General features: G+C 38.9%; 2 protein-coding genes and 1 long non-coding RNA gene across 6 annotated transcripts; 1 reads left to right on the top strand and 2 right to left on the bottom strand.

Moving 5' to 3' along the window:
- Positions 1-3700: 3700 nt before the first annotated feature.
- LOC103723587 (uncharacterized) lies at positions 3701-11783 on the bottom strand. Of its 2 annotated transcripts, none has more exons than XM_088709092.2 (6): positions 11447-11783; positions 6978-7078; positions 6643-6887; positions 4228-4305; positions 4033-4095; positions 3701-3937 (listed from the first exon to the last, which is right to left on the bottom strand). In XM_088709092.2, exons 1-6 carry the CDS (start codon positions 11554-11556, stop codon positions 3884-3886), a joined length of 651 nt encoding a protein of 216 aa, XP_088565218.2. In that variant the 5' UTR covers positions 11557-11783; the 3' UTR covers positions 3701-3883. The 2 variants fall into 2 exon arrangements, with proteins under 2 accessions (XP_088565218.2, XP_038986060.2); XM_039130132.3 differs by having other exon boundaries at positions 6640-6887.
- A 1705-nt stretch (positions 11784-13488) lies between these two features.
- Positions 13489-16759, top strand: LOC103723586 (uncharacterized). Of its 3 annotated transcripts, none has more exons than XR_003382976.4 (4): positions 13489-13780; positions 13872-13989; positions 14278-15232; positions 16444-16759. It is a non-coding gene; the product is annotated as an uncharacterized LOC103723586 (long non-coding RNA). The 3 variants fall into 3 exon arrangements; XR_003382975.4 differs by having other exon boundaries at positions 13490-13780; positions 14278-15183; XR_005513328.3 differs by having other exon boundaries at positions 13493-13780; positions 14278-16759.
- Positions 16760-20858: 4099 nt separating this feature from the next.
- LOC103723584 (uncharacterized) lies at positions 20859-22797 on the bottom strand. The gene is made up of 2 exons (XM_008814541.6): positions 21887-22797; positions 20859-21729 (listed from the first exon to the last, which is right to left on the bottom strand). The coding sequence occupies exons 1-2, from the start codon at positions 22577-22579 to the stop codon at positions 21667-21669; spliced, it is 756 nt and encodes a 251-aa protein (XP_008812763.3). The 5' UTR covers positions 22580-22797; the 3' UTR covers positions 20859-21666.
- Positions 22798-25358: the final 2561 nt, after the last annotated feature.

Raw genomic sequence — 25358 nt, forward strand, 5'->3', positions numbered from 1 at the left:
CCTCCAGAGAAAAAAGAAGAGCACGTTCACGCTTGCAGATACCTCAAAAGAAACTTAGAAAAATTAGGAGGAGAAGAAAAATTTCCTTTATTTCTTTTCTCCCCAATGATTCCTAGAGCCCTTTTTATCTAGACTCTTGGAATACGGAGAAGAGAAAATTTTGATTGTTCTTTAAAATGATCCCTAGAGCCCTTTATATAGGCTCAGGCGCGTCAAAAGAAGAAGATTCCTCTCCCGCGGATTGATGACGTGTCTTCTTGTGCTCCTTTGATCCTTCGGCTTATTGCATCTTGGCCGTCCACGTTTCTTTCCTTCTTCGAGCAGCCTTTCCATGCTTGCTCTTGCGCTGGATGCATGACACTTGTCATGATTTGCTTTTTTTGAGAATTTTTCCATATTTGCTCTTGCGCTGGATGCTTGCCACTTCGCCGTTGACTAATTTAGTTTTCAAAATGTAAAACCCCAGAAAAGCAACAAAAAAAAAAAAAGAGGGCGGATGGGCTGGCCCGAAAAGACCGGGCCCATTCCCCTTAAAACGATCGTGCCTAGGGCACGATCGTGGAAGAGAGGGGGAAGAAGGGGGGGACCGGTGGTGGCGGCGTCGGAGGGATTGGCTGCCGGAGGAGAAAGCTCGCCGGAGGAGACCGAGCACCGGAGATCCGAGATCCGGCCGTCCGCGGTGAAGCCCTCCTCCTTCCTTTGGTGTGAGAACCCTCCACTAGTTGCTCACAAGTTTTTCCGTCGGTTCCTCGCCGGAAACATCACCAGAGCACCTCGTCGGGCTGAGGTAAGTACATCTCCTTCCTTATGCTTCATGTCTGGGATTTTGGGTGGAGATGGAGGGGTTATTAGCCGGTGAATCGTCGGAGAAGAGCCGAAACAGGGTACCCCTGTTTCGGCCTCTTCTTTCCGGTTTTTGGCCGCCGCCGGCCGCCGAGATGGCCGGGATTCATGGCGGTTGGAATTGGTCGGGTCTGTGAGGGGGTCAGAGAGGGTTTCTAGGCTGTGTATGTGATGAGGGAGGGTGGATCCGAGGTCTTCTTCCTCGGGATCCCATCCTCTCCTCTTCCCCTCGTCGGTTGGCCACCGGCGGCGGCGACGGCGGCTGGGTGTCGTCGGTTGGGGGCCGAGCCACCATCACGGTGGCCTTTCCGTGGAAGAAATGGAGGAAGGGGGAGGGGTCTGTGTCGGTTGGAAAGAAGAAGAAGGAGAAGAAGAAGAAGAAAAAGAAGGAGGGAAAATAAGAATATAATAATAATAATAATAATAATAAGAGGAGAAGGAAAAGAAGAAAAAGAGGAAGAGACTTCTTCTTCTCTCTTTCTCTTGGCCGGCCACCATCGCCGGTGACTGCAGCAGGGGCGGCCGGCGATGGTTCGGCCAATGGTGGCCGAGGGTGGGGAAGGTGAGGGCACAGCCACCCCGGCTGTTGCCTTGGACCAAAGAGGTGGAGGAAGAACCCTTCTCTATCATCCACCCTTCTTTTGGTCTTTTCATCGGAACCGGCCACGGCTGGCGACGACATGGGCCGGTGGTACAAGGGTGGGAGTCGGGCCACCCCGACTGCCCTAGACTTGGAGAGATTGAGATGTTTGGGGATCTGGTTATGGACCCCATAGTAAATATCAATTATGGTTTGGAATATTTAAATATTAAATGATTTAGTTTGTGATTTGTAATTGATGTTGTAGAGGAAGAGTCGGCAGAGCCAGGAAGTTTTGATCAGGGGACTCAGCACCCTAGCGCGTAGGTTGTGATTCGGACTGTATTTGAGTCAGTCTACAATTTCGGTAAGAATCCCTACATCTGAGCACTTCTATGCATATATTGATTTATCGTTGGATTTATTTACGATTTTGATGTTATTGCTTGTGAGTTGATATGATACATATGAGACGAATTTTTATCAACATATTTTCATTATTATGTTGTTATTGTTTATGAGTTGATACGGCACCTATGAGGCGTGCATGTTGTTTATAATGAAAATATTGAGATAAATTCATTTGGGAAGAAATAACATATTTTTTGAAAATTTATGAAAATATGTGATGTGATGGGAATGTGATTGAACATGTAAAACTAGACATGTAATATGGGTTGGACTAACCTTGTCGTGAGATAGCCTCTACGAGCTTATGCGTAGGATAGCGGCCACGAGCTGATGCGTGGGATAGCCTCCACGGGCTTACGCGTGGGATAGCCTCTACGAGCTTATGCGTAGGATAGCCTCCACGGGCTTACGCGTGGGATAGCCTCTACGAGCTTATGCGTAGGATAGCCTCCACGGGCTTACGCGTGGGATAGCTGCCACGAGCTTATGCGTGGGATTTGTGCAGTCTTGGACTGGGACATGATCTTGGTTAGTCCAACGCCAGAAATGAAAAGTTTGAAAACTTTAGAATTTGAGTAATACGGGAATGGATCACATAATGTGAAAAAGGATTTGTGTATATGTACTGATTACATATATTTGTTGTTTGTTGAGCTTTTGAAATGATGAAATGATATATATATTTTGATACTTGATTATTTTATGATTTTGTTGTGTGTGGCTGTTGGGATTCTTACTGGGCTGGAAAAGCTCATACTACACTTCTATTTTTTTTCAGAGGCACTGGATTCGTAGAATCCGTCGGATGGGACAAGAAGTGAGCTCGATCTGGAGTCAGACTGCTAGATAGTTAGAAGTCAATTTATCTTTTATTTATGGACATTTGAAATTATGTAATAAATCAGCACATTGTAGCTGGATTTGATTGAATTACATCAATCTTTGATTTTGGCATTTATGGAATTATTGGAATTATTGGAATTGTTGTTTATCTTAGGCCTTGCATGATCTTTAGGGCATTGCTCTAGGACTCATGCGGCCGGTCGCGTGCCGGACCCGGGTGATGGATTCGGGGCGTGACACAAAATTTTAAAATATTTAATTTAATTCAATACCAACTTGCCGCCTCCTCAAACAAGGCCTTGAATAACCTCCAGGCCTAAGGTCCCCATAAGACAATGACAAGAGCTCACAAGTTAGGCCCAAGTTTAGAGCTGAAACGGTTATGCTCCGCTTTACCATCTCCACTCCCCTCCCACGTTCTCTATTGTGACCTACTAGATGCATTCCTAAGTATATTTAGATGCACAATGTCTCTCTTGGTTTGGTTATTATATTTTCTTGTGAGAAAATCGTTATTATATTTTTTGAATATTTGCATATCACATACATTCAGACAGCTATCTTTCAAAAATATTGCAGCAACTGGAAGCAAGTGGGTCTGTTGCAATTCAAATAGAAAGTGTGACCACGGAAATCAAATGAAACATCATAATTTCGTCCTAATCCAAGCCTGTTTTGGTTTTGTCTATGGAACATAACTCAAACCAATGACTTTGGAAGAGTTTGCAAAAAGAAAATATGATGGAGACAACATTGCATGTGAACTTAAATTTGGAAATCTAATAATCTCTGCTTTTTAATATTCAGACATGGTTTACACCTTTACCAGGGCATAATATTCAGATGAAAGAATCAGTGAAAATAAGACTGAAATTTGTATGTGAGCGTTGCATCCAAAAATCATAAGCACCTGTATAATGTTTTTCAGGAACATATCAAACAACATAAAGACAAGTGTAGCCAGAAAGCAGTATTTTCCTCGCTGGCTATACACCCAGAAGTGCATGCCCATAAGAACATAGAGACGTTTCATGGATTTTTTATTCCCAATTAAAAAATAGCATTCACTGCTCTCTATCAATCATCAGTATTTCCTTCCAAAAGAGAGAACTGAAAAGAATTAGTATATCAAAACAAACAAAATCATCGCTGCCCAATTCTTCATCGAGTTTCACTTCCAGTGGTGCCACAAGCAGCCCGAAGTCTTCACTTCTTGGCTTTTGCAGCAGCAAGGGCAAGAAGAATTTTCTTCCTTGGCCCCTGATGATTTGAGGATGGACTAAACATCATTAAAATTATAAAGATATCAAATACAAACAGCAGCATTAAGTAGTGTAAGAGCAGGCAGTAATTACCATAGGCAAACCTATGGACCTCAGATCATCATTGTTCATATGTTTCAAAGCAAACATGTCAACCTGCATGAATGAAAGATCTATGTGCATAATTCTTCTTCAAGAAAGGAGAAAAAAAGGAAACAAAAGATCTATGCTCATAAAGAGTGAAATTGAAGACAGGAGACAGTGAAATGAAATATTAGATAATTTGACCTCTTCTGCTTGAAAAGCAATTAGGTATTTGCTTAGGCCAAGTTTTTGCAGAAATGCAGCAATTGTTAACTGTTCCACCTGCAACATAAAACCAAGATATCTGCTCTTGAAAAAAAAATCTAGACTCTGAGAGTACTTTCAGTAGCAGTAAATACAACTGCAAGTCCCAAAGAATGTTGTAAACTGGTGCAGCAAGATAAAAGGGATTTTCAAAGGTCTCATCATCAGGCAATATCTGATTGTTCAATCAAAGATGACCCTTCTTGCAAATCAAATGAGCAATACAACAGTGAGAAATGTATGGTGAGCTTCTTAATTCATTCGTACATTGGTCAAATCTCCTTAAGCTCTTCTTTCCTCCAGAGTCTTGCAAATTAATTCGCACAGTAGAGCTAAAATGACAGTTTCTTTACATTAACTTCCAGCGTTCTAAAATGACAAACTAGATGGTATTGGATTGAAGAAAATAATTACCATGAGAAGATATATTTCCACGTACAACTTGAAATAAGGAGGATGCTAAAGACACTTTAGAAGAATACAAGAGACGACAGGAAAGAAGGCAGAATCTTCTACAATCAAGCATCAAATTTATGTAACGTATCATAATATCATAACATCATAGAAAATATATCATGATGTCATAGATAATATACTCAAAATGGCTCCTTTCACTGCAGCTGAGTGGTATTTCCAGAATAATTGAGGTGAAATTTTGTGGAGTTCAAAGCCTACACCCAGAATACAACAGCAACCAAAAAAACAGTGCACATAAGTCAGGCCAATTTCAAATTTGGTATTAAATACATGAAATCTGAGAATGTAGGTAGTCAACTAAGAAAAAAAAAACTAGAGCCACAGATTACTGAAGGAAAAAAGAGTGATTATAGGTGGGAAATAGAAAAGAACATTGGAAAGAACATTTAAAAGGTGAAGAAACGCAAGGGGAACTTCCAGTTAAAGAGATGCTCATGGAAAGAAAAAATGGATCTCTAGGAACACAAATCAAGAAAATAAAATAGTTGCGATTGGATAATATAAGAGAAATCATACAACTAAATATGGATTGTAGAAGCTTTGATATTTCAAAGATAATTGCAAACCAAGAGTGAAAAATTATTGGCATCCAAGGAAGACAATATTAAGAATCAAATTCAAGGAGGGGCAATTATGCATCATCAATTGTAAAATCTACCAAACAAACATGGGTTGACTGCTGATGACAAAGGCATCAAGGGTTTGAATGAAAATGTAGGAAGCTGACCGTGCCTTGGAGCAGAAAGGATGGTAAACCTCAAGAAATAAGGTGCTAGAATGAGTGTATTCCAATATAACAAAAGGAGATCAAACATGTTAGTGTCACAAGCCAAAGATTTTGAAGAAAAGACTAAACCTCAAAGAAGGTGATGATGGTAGGGGTCCAAAGTCCAGGTAGATGTGGACCCACAATATATAATTCCTAAAGTTAATTAAAGACATATAAGGAGAAACAAGCTATAAAAGAATTGGAATATAAAAGAAAGGCATTGGGTCATTCTTGGACAGCCAAAATGACAGGAAAGCTCAAACATGACAAGTAGTTGACCCTTGGAGGGCCAAAATACGGACAAAATGCAGATCAAAGGTCATCAAATTCAGATTCAACTAGACTCAGTAGAATTCTTTCAGTTTATGATAAGAGGATCTTCAGATAAAGAAAAGCATGAAGAAAGTTGGGATCAATGAAACTTTCAAATCCTAGGAACTACATTGCAGAAGGTAGCAAATTTGGTATCTAAAATATGGAAAATCTCCAAAAGGAACAAAGAACCTGGAACTCCAATATGGGTAAGATAGATGCTGAAGACAAAACAATTAGTGTTTTTGTTGGACCTTGATTTTGAAAAACTTTTAGAAACAGAATGGAGATGGAATAAAAAGGAGACAGCTTAATTCTTATAATGGCCTAATGACAAAGGATAACTGAAAACACTTTCTAGGTCCTATGTACTAGAATCTAGTAGTTCAATTTTAGGATTTTCAGTTCGTTGATCATGCAATGGGTAAGAGACAATGAACAAATCTGTTTCTGATCCAGTCAGATTCTGCCAAACTGTTGGTAAGTCAGAAGTGTCACGTCCGAAAATAGAGACGATACATCAATTACTGCATTTAATGAAGGTCAAACAATTTAAAAAGTTGTGTAATGATTTCAATGGTAGAAATTAGTAAATAATTAGTGTATCTCATATAGAAGATGTTATGCCCAACTGTTTCAAATTTATTCGCAATCTTTGCTCTTGAATTTACAGGAAAATAGGTAAGACAGACAAATTCAACTGACAAAAGACAGGAGACAGGCATTCCTGAAAATATAATTTCAGTAAAATATGGTAGTACAATTAAATTGAAGAAGTGATTGCTAGATATTACCACAATGTGTTTTTTTTCTTTGGTCATAGATGCAGATCCAGATTGAACAGCAGGTGTCTTTGCTGAGTTCACTTCTGCTGTGGACCTACCCTTTGATACACCAGAACAAATATCAGTAGGAGTTTGGGCATTTCCAACAGTTTTCTTCTGAACCTTTGTTGTGCTGCTAATGTTACTCTTAGAGACTCTTTGGACATCCTTTTGCATATCACTGTTTGTCAAATTTTTGGGAACACTGTCTCTGAGTTCTATAAAATAACCATTGAGACAACAAATCAACATCAAATAGTTCATATTTTACAAGTCACTATGTAGAGGAGTCCAAATTCTGTTATTACCATGATTTTCTACTCCATAAAAATCATTACTCCATTTGAAATTATCTTGGCGTTTCCTAGAGAGAAAAGCCCCAAGAAGCAAATAATAGTGAGGTATCGACCTTCAAAACAGATAACATAGAATACAAAAAGAAAGAATATGAGGTAATGAAGTCTACCCATGCTGGGAAACTCCAGTTTATAGCTTAGCATTAGGACTTTTAGCTTGTGTGAACTCAAGACTGCCATCTAAAGTAAAGTCCAATCCAATTATTTCCTCAGAATGTTCTTAAGATTGGTTGTAGTTACAGGTTTGATGACCAAAGCATGCTCAAATGTGACAGCTAAAGAACTTAGAGCTGAACATGAATATGACACCACAATGTCTATCTACTTGTGAATGCTCCTGGTGAAGGATTTGGTAAGGATCACAATATAGCAGATGACAAATGATATCATTAGATGATGAAGATTATTCACAGAGAGAAGATGATGTTCCATTATAGGACTTTCAACCCATAAACATGTTAAATAGGAAGTTCAAGTGGGAAATAGAAGGAAATCCAGTCAATAAATTCTGATAAGAACTCAAAAAACAGGCACAGGCAATGCAGCGATAAAGGAAATCCAACTCAGACTCTCTCAAGCAGTCTTCTCTATATCAGAAAACAAGAGAGAATGTTTGCATTTGGTGATCAGGAAAAAACAAGAGTTGTTTCTTCAGATCTTCCCTTCATTAACTTTGTTGATATATCCCTTAAATCTCATGTACAGGTTTGTACTACAGCTAAAAGCTATGAGCACCAATGAGACTCATGCTGACAATCTAATCCAAAAAAAGCAAGATAAATGTAGGTGAAGTTTGTCAATGACAGATTATGTGTGATTGAAGTGCAGTTGTAGCATAATATATGCATATGTACAGCACATAGGTGCTGAGAAGTCAGCTTTTGGGACATGACGATGAACTCGAGACATAAGGTGAGAGCATGTTTGTTTAAGGTCAAGGGAGCACAAGTGGGTGAGCTAGGACATGTGTCGCGCGCGTGCGCAGACACACACAGAGAGAGAGAGAGAGTGGAGTATCCAGTAGTTGTATATTTACATGATTGGGTTGTATAGTCCATACGAAAAGGTTGGTGAAGACTTAGCATATATTTTGTTCATGAAAACATCTAAAATCACCTTCAACTACGAAAATAGCCAATTTGTATGTTATTGCATATTTGCAAGATGCGCATGAAGATGATGGTTCAGTAGGATATCTAAGAGAGAAACTACTAAATATAACATGAGCTTAAGGGGGTATTTGAGTTCAAACTCATAAGTCCAAGCTAAAATCTTGTGAATCCACTATTCCAGAGACCCAAAACCTCTCTTCTCTTTTTCCTCTTACAAATCTTTGAAAACTTAAAAAAGGAAAATTTTATATATTTAAGAAAATTAAACTTCCTCTGAAATTCATTGGAACCAAACACTTAAACAAGCCGATTTTCTCAAAATTTGCAAAATAGAAGTTCAAGGAAATATTACTTGTGAAATCAATTAAATGGATTCATCAATAAATACATAATTTGGACAAATAGAACAATTTATTCAAAATTTAAAACTACCACTGGTTTTGAATTAGTTTGACAATTTTGACCAAAAATAAATGAATTAGTTTTGACTGCAGTCTGACATCCGAATCCCATAATGCTAAAAATCTTGGACCCACTTAGAAAACTAAACATTAATACCTAGCTTGTCATCTAGGTCATAAAAATTTATGTGAAGGTTTTCAAATGAGAAAACACCATAAAAGTAGTCTTTCATACAAAGAAGATAATGGCATTGATAAATTTAAAGAATAACTTGGCTCTATTTCGTGGAAAACTGCCTCAATTCCACTGATATTTTCAAATCTTTTATGCTTATTTGGAAACTCAGTTTAATGCTATTATAAAAATTTGAGAATCTGATACGTGTCCTCAATTTCAAAACTCATGCAAGTCATTATTGTAGTTCATCAAAAATCATGCCAATGACTACATAGAGTGGTTATGGAAAATATTGTTAATTTGATTGAAGTGGCCCAGGCTTTGATTTGACAAGAGCATTCTAAATTTTTATCCAACAAATCAAACAAACCCTAAAGGCTATTGCTAATATCCTGCCATCTAAAAAAAATCTGCAATACTATAAAAACCTTAAAAATGATGAACATGCTTATTGACAAGGGGAAATACAAGCAATAAAGAATTTTATAAAATTATTATAAGAGAAGATGGAAGAAAAGGAAAGATAAGAGAAAGAGGAAAAGAAAGAAGCAATTGGGTTTACTCGCTTAGAATACCCAAGCCCCTCTTTTGTTTAGTTAGGACAACCATTTTAAGTGCCAAAATTTATGGGCTTGCAACTTCTAAAATAGATTCAAGCCCAATAATTAGGGCACAAATGAAATAAACAAATAAACTAAAAAAAATAAATCAATGATAATAGTAAGTAAATGTTTATAACTTACACACGGGTAAACAATAGGAATGGAAAGTAAAGGACAATTAATTTGTCGACAATATATATACATGTTCTTATGCATAGATAAATTTATTCCAATTAATTGCTACAATCCAAGCATGAATTCTAAGATTTATAAAAGAAAATATTGACATGTAGGAAACAATCTAAAAGGGATCAGATAGTGCAATCTCAAGCAGTGTTAAATGGACATAGATGAAAGAACCAGGCACACATGCATTTTCTAACTGTCTAACTAGACAAGAGGAGAACTTAGGGATGAAAGAATATTTGGATTTCAAGAAAGATATCTTAAGTTTTAAAGATATAGACATCGATTTATTAAATGTTATATGACACAAGAAGTTGCACTAATCTATTAATGTATAAGTATTAGCACCCAACTAATTTTCAGATTTTCACAATAGTAGCAACCAATGAGGCAATATTAAGTGCAGAATGTCTTCTATCATATTATGTTTAACAATTCTGGCACCTTGGCGGAGAACGAAGGAGGGAGAAAGATATTTGGATTTCAAGAAAGATCTATCTTAAGTTCTAAAGATATAGATATTGATTTATTAAATGTTATATGACACAAGAACTTGCATTAATCTATTACCGTATAAGTATTAGCATCCAACTAATCTGCAGATTTTCACAATAATAGCAACCTATGTGGTGATCTTAAGTGCTGAACCTCATCTATCATATTATGCTTAATAATTAAATGGACTCGCACCCATAGTGCATAGGATGTTCCACTGCAAATAAACAGGAACTCCTGCACCTCTCTTGTTGTTCACCCTTCCACCATCAGTTTTGCCTTTTGATACTGCCCACGGAGCATGTTTCCTCCTCCTCTCCTTTTGTGGCCGCTTTTACAACTGATTTACATATCTGGTGTTTTTAAGCATTCATACCTAGCATGTCTAGTAAGTCCACCATATACTCTATTTCTGCAGGATCCTTGTGAAATCCAAGGCATTCTTTGCGCCCATTATTGTTAAGGGGGGAGATGAAAACAATGATGATCAGGATTCAGGAATAAAAGGCAGCAAAAATTCAAGCCTGGACATAGTGCATTCCAGCAGCAAGAAAATGAAAAGAGGCTGCTTTTTTACTTTCTACCTTATCAGCCATATTCATCATTGCATGGGAAGTAAAGTGTGTTCGTATTTTTTTAATTTTTAATTTATTAATTGTACAATCAGCATATACATCTGAAACCCGTTATAATTCAAACATGATGCCAGAGTAAAATTAGCCTGAGTTCTAAAGCAAAAGCAGGTCAATGAGAATCAACAATGGGAGTAGCTTTATATAGGCAGCACAAAATCTTCATATGAGCAACAAAACGTTGTCACCTATCACCAAGGTTGATTTAATACGCAGCGTAAAGCAACATATATAATGACAACTTCCATTTTCCATAAGCACACTACATGCGTAGATTCAAGAACAGTGTATCAGGTGAAAACAAAATCTTTGATTTTGAGCAACAATTTCTTGAATCTTCTCATTATAGTAGATAATTAAAATACAACCAACTCACTAATTTCCACCAAGAAAAAGGAAAAAACCTCAACAAGGCAACTTAAGCAATAGAATTTACAGCAAAAGATAGATAAATCCTAAACCAATAGGGGACTAGCTAAAGGTATGACAATAAGGGGCGAGAACGCAGCTGGAGAACCATAAATCAGAAGGATCCATAATTCGATAGTGGAAGAGCACCTTCCCTTCATCCAACGGCCTAGCAGCACTTATTAGAATTACATTAGCAAGCTTAGTCGGACGGTCTCCTGAAACTCTACCCTTGTAAAATGGGAAAAAATCATAAATACAACACAAAGATGCATCCCAAACGATCAAAAACAAAACGGAACATTTAGAAGCAGAAATCTACAGTAAGAGGAGCTAGATCAAACGCGTGAACCCTGGCTCGGTACAAAGAGGTGAGTACGAAGTGGATCGGGGGAGACGAGGGTTACCGCTTGAGAACTTCTTGATGTTCGCATCCCGGCAGCGCGGGTGGCCTGGAGAAGCTCGTACCGAGGCGTTCCTTGACGGGCCTCTTGACACCCCGGGCATCGGAGTGCATCTCCGTGGCCAAAGCGAAAGCGAGAGTGGGAGAAAGAACGAGGAGAGGAAAAGGAGATAATGTGAGGTTAAAGGAGAGGAGGAGGGAGGCATGGAAGTCGGCCCCGAGTTCGGAAGGCCGGTTTCTTTATCCTGGTGGGCGTCGGGATGGCGTCATTCGAAGAAAGGAGGAGAGAGAGGGTTGCAGCAACCGAGGAGGAAAACAGGTGGCGATGCAAAGGCAGCAGATGGCCAGATTGATCCGTGACTGAATCCTATCCGATCGGATCCGATCCGATCTATTTTAGAAAATCATGTGGCCGGATTAAATTTTAAAATTAGATCATTTTATTTTTTTGAATCGGATAAATTCAGATCTGATACGGCTAGAACTATGTGAAATTTGAATAATTTTAAATTTTTAATTCTACGACCTGACTCGATCCGACTCGAATCAGTAATATTATTTGCATCCACCGGAATGCAAACATAAGTTCTGAAGCTATGGATAGGTTTACCTTAATCGAATTCGAACCGAAGCCGAATTTCTTAAATTGGTCCGAATTATGTATGGACTTGATTCGACCCGAATGGCTTGTTGGGTCAAAATTGTAGTGGTAGATCCGATCCAACCCAATCCGATCTTCTATCGGATCAAGTCTAGGTCCAAAATTAAGATCGACCGAATTAGGTCGGGGTCAATCATAATCCGACCTAATCCATTTGTACCCTTAGATGCACGAGGCTACCATGTTTCAAGAGAAACATTGCTCGCGTGGAAGGCCGGTGGAGATGGAAAAACTGGCAGCTATTCCCAATTTATAATTTCCATACAGCTTACATGTAGTAGAATTCTCCCTCCTGAGAATCTTTGACTTCATCCAACTATGTATCCTGGAACTCACACATGACAACTTCCTTGACCACCGGATTAAAGATTTTTGCCACACACCAAGTATGCCCCTTGGTCTTACCTCATTCGAGACAAAACGAGGGAGACTCGAGACTGGAAACTAAAATATCCTTTTATTAAGATGGTCATTTGCTTGTACCTGTCTCAAACCAACTAAATGAACCCAGGAATTCAGAATTCCTTCTATATTACTCGAAACTTTCTAAACTCTGACCCGCGCTTTGTCAATTTACTGTAATTTTATAGGAGTGTGGTCTTTTATGACTTATTATCTTCGTATCATTAACATGCTTATCAATATTTTACTAAGTATATTTGTTTAATAGACATGTACCGAATTATTTATTGAAAATATTTTATTTTTTGAGAAATAATTAAGTGGCATATTTATGCTCACATGAAATGAAATGTATACCCATCTATAATATAGCTTTTGGATTAATTTCCTCTGCGACTCATAGAATACAAGCTTCTAGATGGAGGTGCAATGTCAATACAAAATATCAGCAACAATTATAGTGAATATCAGGAATCCCGCCAAAAGAAAAAGGAGAAAAATAAAGAGCAAAAACTTATTAGTTGCCCAAATTTGGAGCAGCAGATATATGATAAGCTTTAATATTTGTGCATAACAGCAGAAATATTTTAATGGATCTAAATGAAAATAAAAATTTTATAATTAATCGTGTCAAAAATTTCAATTTTTTAGAACTTTTTAATTTTTATTCTGAACTTTAATTAGTACGATCAAATTATTATATTTTCAAAATTTTATAATTGATATTCATGTTGTGACAACCATTTGATGGCCATGATGGAGATTGGTCGCATGCCATCAAAAGCGTTGCTAATGTGTTGCTAAATTAAAGTATTGGATGAAAATCAAAAGCCCATGGAAGATCAAAATTTTTGACATAATTAATTCTAAATTTATCATATTAAGCAACTTTTTTTTTCTATTAAACTTCAGTGTATCAGTTATAAAATTTTGATTATTCGAGGATTTGGTTGTATTAAGCGATTCAAGAAGCTCTGGCGCATCCACAAAGATGGAGACAAGAACGACAGCCGGCGCCATCGGGCGTTAGTGGTGGACGGTGGTGATTGATTCGGCTTTCTTCGCCGAATCAATCACCACCGTCAGAACATCTTCATCTTCGAGAAGAGCCTAGCCTTTGGCTTAAACCCTGGATGCCGGCGAGTGTGTTGCCGTCTCCCGCGTGCCTCCCCTCCTCCATCACCTTGGCCGGCCTTGTCTACTTCTCTGGCGCCGGCGAATTCTTCGCCATCATCTCCCCTGGGACTTGGATGGCGCTTTGAGGTTCCCATTTAGGTGACGTGGCCCTCGAGCGAGGGTCCTCTGTATCTTGTTGTATTAATACTATTGAGGACTTTTATAGAATTTTTATTCCCTAAAATGGCAGCTCCGTTCTTGAAGAAGAAGACAAGGCGTGATTCATTCTACTACCGCCACTCCCACTCCGCAGGAAGCGCCGGCGCGGCGAGATCACAAGTCCTTTGGATCCTCAGAGCAGCATTCAGGTGAGCGAGTCCCCGATCCCTCCTCCTCTCGACTCCTCAAACCTCCTCCTCCTCGACCGACCCAAGAACGGCGGGCAGCACCTCGATCCGTTCATCTCTCCATCCCAGCCGTCGCCTTTCTTCTTTCGTCCCTAAGTGTCCGTTTCCTCCCATCTCTCTTGTTGCATCACGCCATTTATTTCCGTCAATAATATTCAAATCGAATGCATCTTTCATTCGGCATGGTCATTTTTTCCCTTTGGGCTGCCACCAGTTCCGAATATGAGGAACATTTTTTTTCTTTTTCAGGATCTGACATCGCCTAGCATTCAGTTAATTGATGTGCAAGGAAGAAGGACGTTGAAGAGGATATCGCGCACTTTAATTTCATCATTTTTTGTTGCTTTTGAAAAATTTGGCTGTGCACGCTCATCTGAATGCCCAGCGATGTCTATGCCTTTGTGCACATTTGGTTCATTTATTATGGTTTCGATATCTGCCACGAAATTAAGTACCAAAGTTACATGCATATTCTCTAAAAATTCGATATTCTAGTTTCATATCTGTGACAACAACGTTTTGCTACCTGATCTGCTCTTCAGTCGCTGTGCTTTATTCATTTTATATATCGGATTGGTGACTTGTTGGAGCTTTGGCTTATCTTTTCTTCTGGTTGGCTTCACTGAATGACTTAGGAGACATGCCGCTCGGTTCCAATTCGTGGATGATGTATTGTTTGATCTACATTAATCTATATAAAATTGAACTATCAAAAGATTTGCTAATGTTATTGGTGTATCAACATTATTTTCTAGATATTTTTAAATTTATCCCAGTTACCTTCAATCTTTTCTTAACTAATCTTTTTCCTTCGATGTCATAACTATTTGCTATTTTGCTTTATCTTGCTACCAACCTTCGCACATATCCAGTCCTTTTGTTCCATGCTTTTTAATGAGAATGGTTAAAGTATATGCTTTTGCCATCCGATTAATGTCTAGGTTCCTATTATCCTGCAGTTATAGAATGCATTTAATGGATTGCTACTAGACTCCTATGCTTTTCACAAATATTGGCAGAATCTCATGACTACCCAAACAGGCCTATAGAAAGGACCCAAGTTTTTCCACAAGGTTGAGCAAAGCAGGAGCAGGCAGCACTGTAAGTGGTCCAACGGCAGCAGCTGCTCAGAAGCAGAAGGCCATATTGCAAAAGGTTGATACTGATGTGAATGTCATTGATAATTTTAGCTACCTCATCAATGGTGAGAGCGTTTGTTCCCAAACTTGTTCCTTGTTTCTCCAAAACTGGGAATTTAAAGTAATTTATGTTGTTTATACTTAGTGGACATGTTTTAAGGTCTCACTTGTACTGATTTACTTTTTTGGATGAAGATGTCTCCAGATAGGATATTGTAATTGTGTTTTTGTAGTATGCAGATGTCAAAAATTATTTCCTGCTTGCTTTGACTTAAAGCTACCAAGTATATGAATTGGGTTTAATTTAAATCATTGTTTTGGTTCTTTTAATTCATGTAGCATCAAGTTGTACACAGGCTCTGGTAAAGTTTTAAGTTATGATTCTTTCGTGAAAAATTGGAGAAGTCTTATCCCATCCATTTGTGAATTCTTAATCATCATGTAGAAGGGAAAAAAATTACTTAATCAAAAAAGGCCTTTGTCTTTCATGTCACCTTCAGTCCGGACTTTCGTAGGTCTCTTCTTCTTTAATCCAATTGATGTGGCCCTCCTGATACTTGTTCTATCTGGCAGAAATTATTATTCACCCGTGGGACATGGAGTTGTTATTTTATCTTATTATCACTAGTTTGACGAATGCTCGTTTCTAATTGTGTTATCTGAGCTGAGCCAGTCAAGCTAGTTGGCCTGTGCCTCCCCCCACTCCCCAGTCCAGGCAAAAAAAAAAAAAAAATGGAAAGAAAAAGAAGTCAAATAAAAACAAAGCAATGATCGAAGAGTCCAAAGAAGATGGCTGTTGAACAAGCCTGGTGATTACCAAAGAAGAATTGAGTTTGATGTTTGTAGATGTCATCTCCTCTGATTCACATTATATCTTTGTCATACCCTGTTCTCTTTTGTTAAAGTTGGAAATTTTGTGTGTTAATGTCCAAGTGGCAGGTAAGCTGTTGAATGACAGAAAATTACTTCACATGCTTTCTGGAAAAGCAGAATGTTTTGTTTCTCTGCCACTTATTCAAAAAATATTTTGGTTTGCTTTATATAATCATCTGTTCATCTTTAACTTTGAAAGTGAAACTGTTGATTCTTTACATTGATTGATGGAGAAAACTTGTGCTTCATATTTTTCCCACAAAGATGCGTACTGTTAACCAAGAGGAAGCATAATGAATGCTAGTCATTGTACATATTCTATTATATCATATTTGAAAATCCTTGTGTTCATATATAACTGGTGTGGAAATTTTTGACAGCATGTTGCCTTTTTCTTTTGCAGGTTTATCAATCGGCTGCCACTTGTTGAACTACGACTAGGTAGAGATCAATCCAACCAGCCAAAGACCAAACCAAGTGGGTCTAGAATTTTATCTGTTCCTCTGTATAATTTTCTCCATTTCCTTTTTGAAAAGGAAACCGAGGCCCTCTACCTGCAGTAGCTTCAAGTAGGGAGCTGACACCTTGTAATTGTGTCGACACCAGGTTTAGAGTTAGCTGTATACTCATTTTTGAATCATGAAATTGTTGCTATCAAACGGCACAATTGTATAAAAACAGTTTCTCTAGTAGTTGCAGTGCTAATGGCTTTAGCTTTATTTCTTTGTTTGTTGTTATCCATATAAACCACAAGGCCTCATAAGTGGTTACACATCTCAGTTGTTCACGATTGTGATTGCTGGTGAAAGATGGCTTTCGTTGCTACTCAGGTGTTAAATGTTTAGTGTTTGAGACATCTGACGTACCAACTTCCAAAAGCCTAATTTGTTTGTCTATTTGCGGGTACAATAATGGCTCAAAGAATTGAGCTGGTCTTATTCGTGCTGCTAATCACCTAGGTGGCCACTGTGTATGGTTTAACAGCTAATGAGACCTTATTGGCTCACCTGAACCGAGGTCTCTTATCAGAATTGGTTTGGACTATTTTGTTTTGAGGCAGGTGGGGTAAAATCACCTGCTAATTCATATATTGGTATTAATTATTTGCCCTTATTTTGTTCGCTTGAATATTTAGATATGTATTTTTGATGATTTATTGGTGATATTGCACAATTTGTGAAGACAAATTTCTCACTTAATTAGTTAAACATGTTGTGCCGCACTAAGATAGGTTCTTAGATAATGTTAAAGATTTGCAGTGTGGGTATTATTTTGGTTCTTTATGATTGATCTTATCTTTTTATGTATATCTAAATATTAGTTTATTTATTCAATAGAAACCTCTTAGGGCCTCCTTTTGGTTATTTAGTTGCTAACCGCAATATATTTCTGCTGCATATTAGGACTTTGATCTGCATATAGTGTAAAGCTGGGTGAATAATAACTACGATAAAATTTCATTTTCGCTTTGCTTATATAAATCTGGTGTGCTCAACACCTTTGCTTATATTTTTTTAATGTAGTGAAACAAATCCATGGACCTTTCTGTTGTAGTTGAGGCATGATGAGATGTCTCCTATGCGCTCCTTCGGATACTTATACAGTAGAGCCCTTCTGCCCAGTAATTTGTAAAATACAATCTTCATATAAACTTGTTGAGTTGAGGAAGCAAATTTTTCTATGATTGACAACTGAAACATTTTCTTAATCTTAATATCAAACCTATTTTTATTTTATATTGCTTGCCTCTCTTAGGAACTTATATTTAAATAAATATAGCTGTACCTGTACCTCCCTTGATTTGTATAATAGTCTTGAGCTCCTTTTTCTTTTTTCTTTTTTGGCTTAACAATAGTTTTAAGCTCCTTGGCATGTATAGTTAAAGTCTATGACATGGATGTTTATAAGGGCATGCACGAGTCAGATCGGATTGGTTTGGAGATATACTCGAAATTGAATCGATTTAAACTGATTTTTTAAAATCAAAATCTAAGATAGAACTGATCATCTGCAAAATGTGCTTGAAATTGATCTAAGAAATTTAATTTGGTTCGATTCGGTATAGTTGGTTGCTGTTCAATGAGTTGGTCTAAATATGCTGGGTTAAGTCTAAATATAAAAATTCTATTTTATATCGAGTTGATATTCGATGGATCGGACTAAGTAGACTAAGATAAATCTAAACATAAAATTTATATTTTATATATAAAAGAAAATATATAAATATTAAGAATTGAAATATAGATAGATAGATAGATAGATAGATAGATAGGTATGGGACGAGTCAGGCTAGTTTTAGTTAGTTTTCTAAAAGCCTAAACTGAAATGTAATCGAATTTTTTTGATTCAAGACTTTGTCAAATTGAGACCAAATTGAATTTTAAAAATACTGATAAACCGAACTGAAGAGATTGGATTTACAGTTCAGCTGAATTTCTGCGGCCCCGTGGATGTCTTGCATGGTTTTATCACTATTCACTAACCTCGTGCATAATCATTTTCTCATGCACTTGCCAAAACTAAAAATTGGAAGGAACTAAAATGCTAATCTATTGGTTTACGTCAACGTTTACTCCCTAATGCACGAACATAAGAGACAAGGAACTCGGGTCGCTCTCTTTTTGCCGTTCCCTTCACCTGCAAGTGACGTAGTCTTGGTGGGAAACTGAAGTAATTACATAGCTTGTATTTACACACAAAGACATGAATCTCGTTGCATGCGGTATCCGTCCACTTCTTGAACGATGCAATCTCGGCAGGCAGTGAGATAAACTGTTTCCTGTTCACATAGTTGTAGTTGCTAATAATTTTTGTCCTCTATAAGTTGAGCAAGTATGTGTTGTATTGTCCCCATCCAACCTTAGGATGCTCCTGTAGAAGCACTGTACGCAGATAACACAACAGCCCTCTTGTCTCCAAGCAATAAAGGCGAAGAGATCCACCTGAAACGACTAACGAGGCTGGGGCTGTCCATAGATCAACAGTTGTATGCTATATGTTCATGCCAACGTTTGTACGACCTTCGATGTATGAAGTTGAAGCAAAGTGCTAACCAGAGGACAAAGTCCACCAAGGCACGGAAACTTGAGTTCGTTATATTATTGGGAAACCTTGGCGTCTATTACTCGTGGACTTGATAAAGCTATTACGAAATTGCTTGGTGAACTGCTTCAATGCAGCATGTATGTTTTTATTAGATTGATATTAACTAGATGATATTTAAATGATATTATCATGAATTTAGCTGATGTTCATGTTGAAATGACAACTGAAAGGGAGGTAATTTTCATTGTGTGGATGGTAAATTTTGAGGATGACCTTTTGCATGTTATTTGTTTTAGATTGAGATACGCATTAATTTGCGGAAGATTTGTGCATTGAAATTAGGTGAACCTTGACATTTCTGCGTGACACGTAATTAACGATGTGAGCAAAAGACGGCTTTTCTTGAAGCAGCCATCATCCAGAAACTCAGGCCCAGTTTGGAAGAAGCAAAATGGCTGGAATTAGTGACTTATCCCATGGTTATCGATCCTCGGATAATAAATGCCAAACATAGTGTTTTGACTCCTGTACTCCTGGAATTGAAATCACAGACAATTTGATCAAACCCGGGTTAAGTGGAGATAGGCAGTTCTTACTTCTTAGATCCCTTGGAATTGTGGTTATCCCCAGATTTCATTCCATCAAAATTTATAAAATGCCCGAAACATCACTTAATTAATAAAAAAGTACCTGGAAAGGGAAGGTCAATTTTGTCTTGTAATCCAAAATACGGGGTATAATCTAATCATGACATGGGGATGAAAAGTGTTTATCAGGGAAAAAAAATTTACCCTACTTTATCTCATCTCATACTAGAATTAAATATACCTATAAACAATGAGCATGATTTAACCCCAACTTCGCTATCTCACTTCCAAACCGGCATCAAGATGCGTCTGACCCCAATAAAAACTCTTGTTTCCATCGTGTAGCAGACCTTTATCACGCCCTTTTGTGGCATGGAAAATATTTTTCTAAGCTATTTCATTGCAGTGTAATAACATAGAGAATCCCAGCCCGGCCCACGTATTGAATTAAAAGTCCAATTAAACGATTTGCAGCAAGTACGGTCCACCATATTCCACAAGCTTGATGGCTCCCCAGCATCCATTTTAGTTTGACCGCTCGCCTTGGTCCTTCTTCTGTTTCACTCTCTCAAATATTTAAACCTAAAATTAATAAATTTGTGTGGAGGCCGCAGCAATCCATTTAGTTATATATAACTCTACATCACAAGTAATTACGACCCCACCAATATCCTTGGGATACACGCGACTACACCTATTACTTGATGGCCACAACCATCGCCCAAGGACAGTTGCATTTAGCTAACACCTGCTCATCCCAAATGTACTATTCCTGCTCGTGCCCTCTTATACTTCATTGCCTATCCATCATAAATATCACGTCGCATGGCCGCAGATTCGGACATTTTGTGGTTCTGGTAAGTATAGGAAGGGGCAAAGAGATCTAATTGATTTGGTTAGCATAATCTGAAAGCATAAGGAGTGAAATTCGGTAATGGAAGTCTGAGATTTACTTACAAATAAGGATTTTCTATGGAAACTGGTATCAAGATTAGTTGCGATAACAACTTAGAAAAAAGAGAGAAAGGGCAGAAGGCTTTTTGAGGTGAACTAAGATAGAACCATGCTATGTGTAATGCACCATAGAAGACAACCTCGAATACTAAGAATAACGGGATAGGTCCAGTTTCCTCGCGTGCATTCTAGGCATGCATATAACAAGATAAACAAATATCAATTGATATACTGAAACAAAATAAATCATTTTAGTTTTTTGGGGGGCTCAATAGAGTCATGATAAAATCATAAAATAGCAGAAGTCTCAAAGAACCAGACCCATCCCATCCCCTCCTTCCTTGATACCTCCCGGGTCTCAGCCACCGCGCAGCAACACAGACGCCGGCTGAGGTCATGGCAGGACGCATTCCAAATCCCAATTCCGCACAGCGGGAGACCAGGGGGCAAGCCACAGCCGCGTTGACCGCCCCAGCCCTCCCCCATCTACTACTATTCGCCCCACAGCCGTCACCCCCCCACAACAACAACAACAACAAAAGAAGAAGAAGAAAAACACCATAATAAAATAAAATACGCTTCTCCACCCCCTACTTGATCCCCTTGACCTCGACCCAATTTTCCACGTTCTTCAAGTCCATTATATATACCATGTTAGAAGAAGAAGAAGAAGAAGGGGCGGAGAAGTATCACAAAATGATGTTGACTACATAAAAGGAAACGAAGAGGTGAGGGGTTTGAAAGACTGCAATAACATTAACACTGTTTCACATAATTAAAGACCGATAGAGGAGACGGAGAGAATAAATATTTCTATAGGGGCTAAATAAGCTTCTATAGAAGAGAATAGCCATGGCTACAAATAGAAGATGGAACGGGATTTAGTTTGTCACGGTTCTTCTGAAAGGTTTTGGGAACGAATTTTCATGGTGTCAGTTGACCCCATACTGACAAGCGTAGCTTCAGCGGAGAAAGAGTTCAGATAACCGAGGGTAAGCTTACCTGCTTGACGGTCGGTCCGTCGGTCGGCCTGGGGGGTTCTATTCCGGAACCCGGTACGTGTCCGCCGTTATCTCCGACAACCACGAACCGGGGAACAACGCCTAATAGACAAAAGAAATTAATAAGACGAAAAGAAATGTTTTTTGTTTGTTTGTTTGTTTGTTGTTTGCAGAAGAATAAGTAAATAGTTACGGATAATTTCGGTTTGAAAGATGGGGATATGGTGGGAGAAAAAAACCAAGGAAAATATGATCTTACGTCGAGCTGTTTCTGGACGACGCGAGGGCGCCTTTTGGGCCGGCGGCGAGGGCGGGATCCCGTCACCGCGTAGATGTCCTCCTCGATCTCCTCCACCGTGAGCGTGATCGAGAACTTGGGCCGGTCCCTCCGGTCTGTGTCCTCCGACCTAAGCCGGACCGTCCTCCTCTCCGCCGCCGCCGGGGGCCGGTGAGGAGAGACGCTCAGGTGTCGCTCCATCCCAATCCGAGACCTGGACCCCGGCCTCCTAGTCCTCAGATTCCACGGCCTCACCACCGCCGCCGACGAAGAAGGCTCCTGCTTGGGCTCCGGATCCGGCTCCGGCTTCTCCGGCGACCCGACCCTGGAAGGAGGAGGGACCACGAGCTTCATCCGGTCCTCCGCCTCGTGGAGGTGAGCGAGGAGCTTCTCCCTGACCTCCTCCAGCCCCGCGTCGCCCTCGGCGCCCGCCGGCAGAGCTCGGATCCGCGGTCCCCCGCTCTCGGCCGCCGTTCCCCGGCCTCCGCCGATGATATCCCCTTCACGATTCAAGTTCATGCAGCGGAGGAGCCGCTGGTTTCCCCACGTCTTCAGAACCGGAAAGGAGAAGTTGTGGAGCAGATTACCCTGCGCCTCCCCCCCTCTCGAGGGCCCCGTAGCGGCCGCCGACGGGGGATCCGGCGGCCTCGAACCCGTCTCTGCCGAGATCACCATCGATTCCACCGTGTCGGCGGCGAGTCGATCCGACTGCCGCTGGTTTTTCCTCCAGGAAAAGAGAGAAGCATAAAACTTTGAAGGGCTCGGGGGTGAGAAAACCGCTGGCGAGGAGAAGTACCTTTGGGGGGAGAGGCGTCTAACGTTCGGTTGGGTGCCGAGGGGAGCTCATGAGGGGGTTATAAATGGGAACAAAAATAATAGGGGAAGGAAAATGATAAAGAAATACGCGCGTCGGAGTTTTTATAAAGGCAGGCAGGCTTCCGCGCACGCAAGCCAGCCGTCCATCTGCGATCGCGCACGGCTTTACGTCCTTGGCTCAGCCGGCTTTCCCTCGCCTCGTTTCGAACGTACTGCGACCGACACGTGACTTTGGGTCGGGTTTGATGCAGCGATGGACCACCGAGCGTCGCCACACCAAGGGGACGGCTGTGTGAGAGCGGCACCGACGGAAGGCTCCATTTGCGCCGCTCGACTCCGGCGAGCTTCGGGACTTTATGATTCGTAAATAGTGATTTCGATAGTTTTGACAGTTCCGCATGTATTTAGAAATTGGAAAAAGAATCGTCTCGCACGGCGTTCTTGCGTGCTCCATTAGTCCATCCAACGTGGCAGTACCGGATTGGCCATGCCAATGCAGTAAGAGATGGAGCGATGCTCCGGGCTGTGAAGTGCACCAAGCTTGACAAGCTCTTTTTCTTATTTTTGTTTTCCATGTTAAAGTTTGAGGACTCGTTCAGCTTGCCGTAAAAATTCTCCCTTATCAAAATATTTTTTTTTTAAAAATCAATATCAGAGTATATAATATCTAAATATATGATATTTAGAAAAGTATTTTTTTTCATGTATAGTTAATTATAGAAAAGTAGCATATTTTTGGACAACTTATATTGAATTTAGTAGTTATTTTAATATATATATATATATATATAATATCTATTATGTTTTTAATAAAAAATATTCTCATGTTCTATGTAAAAGCTCAAGAATATTTTTGGTAAAAAAATATTCCAGTTTTAGCCGGTAGAAATTAGATTTTTTTATATTTCATATGAGTTTTTTTTATTAAATATAAAAATCTTATTCTCATGAAAAAAAGTTACTTTCCTATTTTTTTTCTTTTCAAAACTACAACCAAATATAAAGTTTTTTTTTATTTTCCAGTCAACTACACTTTTTCTCCTTCTTTTCTTCCGAAACAAATGAGCTCAAAGTTTTACTACAACGAGAAGGAGAACATTACAAAAAAATTATATAATTGAGAGTTGTATGTTTTTGCTCGTGAAGGATGCATTGATTTAGAAAGAAGAATGTTTTACTAACTTGTTTAATTGTTGATATATAGATATTGATTTATGGTGTATTGTATGGTGGTATCTTCAAAGTCATAAGCTCTCTGTAAAACCAATTTTTACTAGTGTAATGGGAACTGCTATTTTACACCCTTCATTCTAAATGAATAATTTAAAAATAAAAACTAACAATGATAGAGATAAATAAAATACTTTAGAAGTTGACCCAAATGCATAAAAATATTATTTTGTTCAAACAAATCGAAAAAATGCCACTCCATGGATCTGAAATTAACGGCCATTATAATAGTAAAGCAACATAATGATGGTTGATGTTAAATTCAGATATTGATATATAAATGTAAAGATTTTCAAAAAATTTATAGCTATATTAGCCGTTATTTTGAACACGTGTGGCTACACAAAAATAGAATTTGAGTTATGACTTTGATAGGTAGAATAATGAACCAATATTACGATGGCGAGAAATAAAGGTGGCGAAGCAGGTGTAGGGGATCTGTACGTGACCGTTTCGACGGTGGTCAAAGCAAGAGAGCGATCTTCAGTTCCATCCTCCCCGAATAACCCTGCCCGAGAGGTCAAAATTTAGTGCATGCCAAAGCTCCATGGACCTTAAAAGTCCAAACAAAATCCAAATGCCAATTGTACCAAGAGGTAGAATTACGAGCAGCATGGCACGGGTTAATTTCAGCAGTTCAAAAAACACTAGGATATGGATGGAAGGCGACTCTTCTATGGTTATTAGATGAATTAGCAAGCATTAAAGCCTTGCTACTTAGTCTCTAAAGCATCCTCTCATCCAAAGATATGTCCCATTTTAAAGGCTCCCTAAGCTTTTCTAATGCTGAACATGACTACTGGGAGGCAAACCAACTAAGAGGGACCACTAGAGACTTTATATCTGATTTTGCAATCCCTCGAGACTTGTATCCTTATGTCCTGGCTGATGCAGTGAGGATTAATTTCCTTTGTTGGGATTTAGAAATTTTTCTTTCTTGGGAGTTCTGTGAGCCCCCCTTGCCGTACCCAAAAATGCTACCCAGATAAAAAACTGTTCATGCTTTGATTTTTAACACCATTTTGCCTACAAACTTGCCATGCGACTCCTTCACCTGTTCTTTTACTTTTTTTTCTTCAATAATCATGTACATCACATGTGCTGAATTCTAGTTCATTTTGATTCGCGAATCTTTTTGCAATAGCCATATCTTTTTGCACTGGAGATTTGAACTCTAGGCATCCCAAGTAACCATATAAAATTTTTCAGAACCATCTCAAATGACATCAAAAAATATGCACCTGCAAAGTTAGCAAATCCACCTACCAGCTTAAAATTTTGCTGCATGATATTAAATCTTCTTGCCGGTTGCCGCATCACATTGTCCATACTGTGTCCAATTGTATGCTAAATGGTTAATATTTACAAAGGCAGCAAATTACTTGCCAAGTTTTAACTTTTGTTACAT

Source organism: Phoenix dactylifera, chromosome 12 (genome assembly GCF_051530095.1).
Source record: "Phoenix dactylifera cultivar Ajwa chromosome 12, Ajwa_hap1_PhDact_Kaust_v1.1, whole genome shotgun sequence".
In the NCBI taxonomy this organism is placed as follows: domain Eukaryota; kingdom Viridiplantae; phylum Streptophyta; class Magnoliopsida; order Arecales; family Arecaceae; genus Phoenix; species Phoenix dactylifera.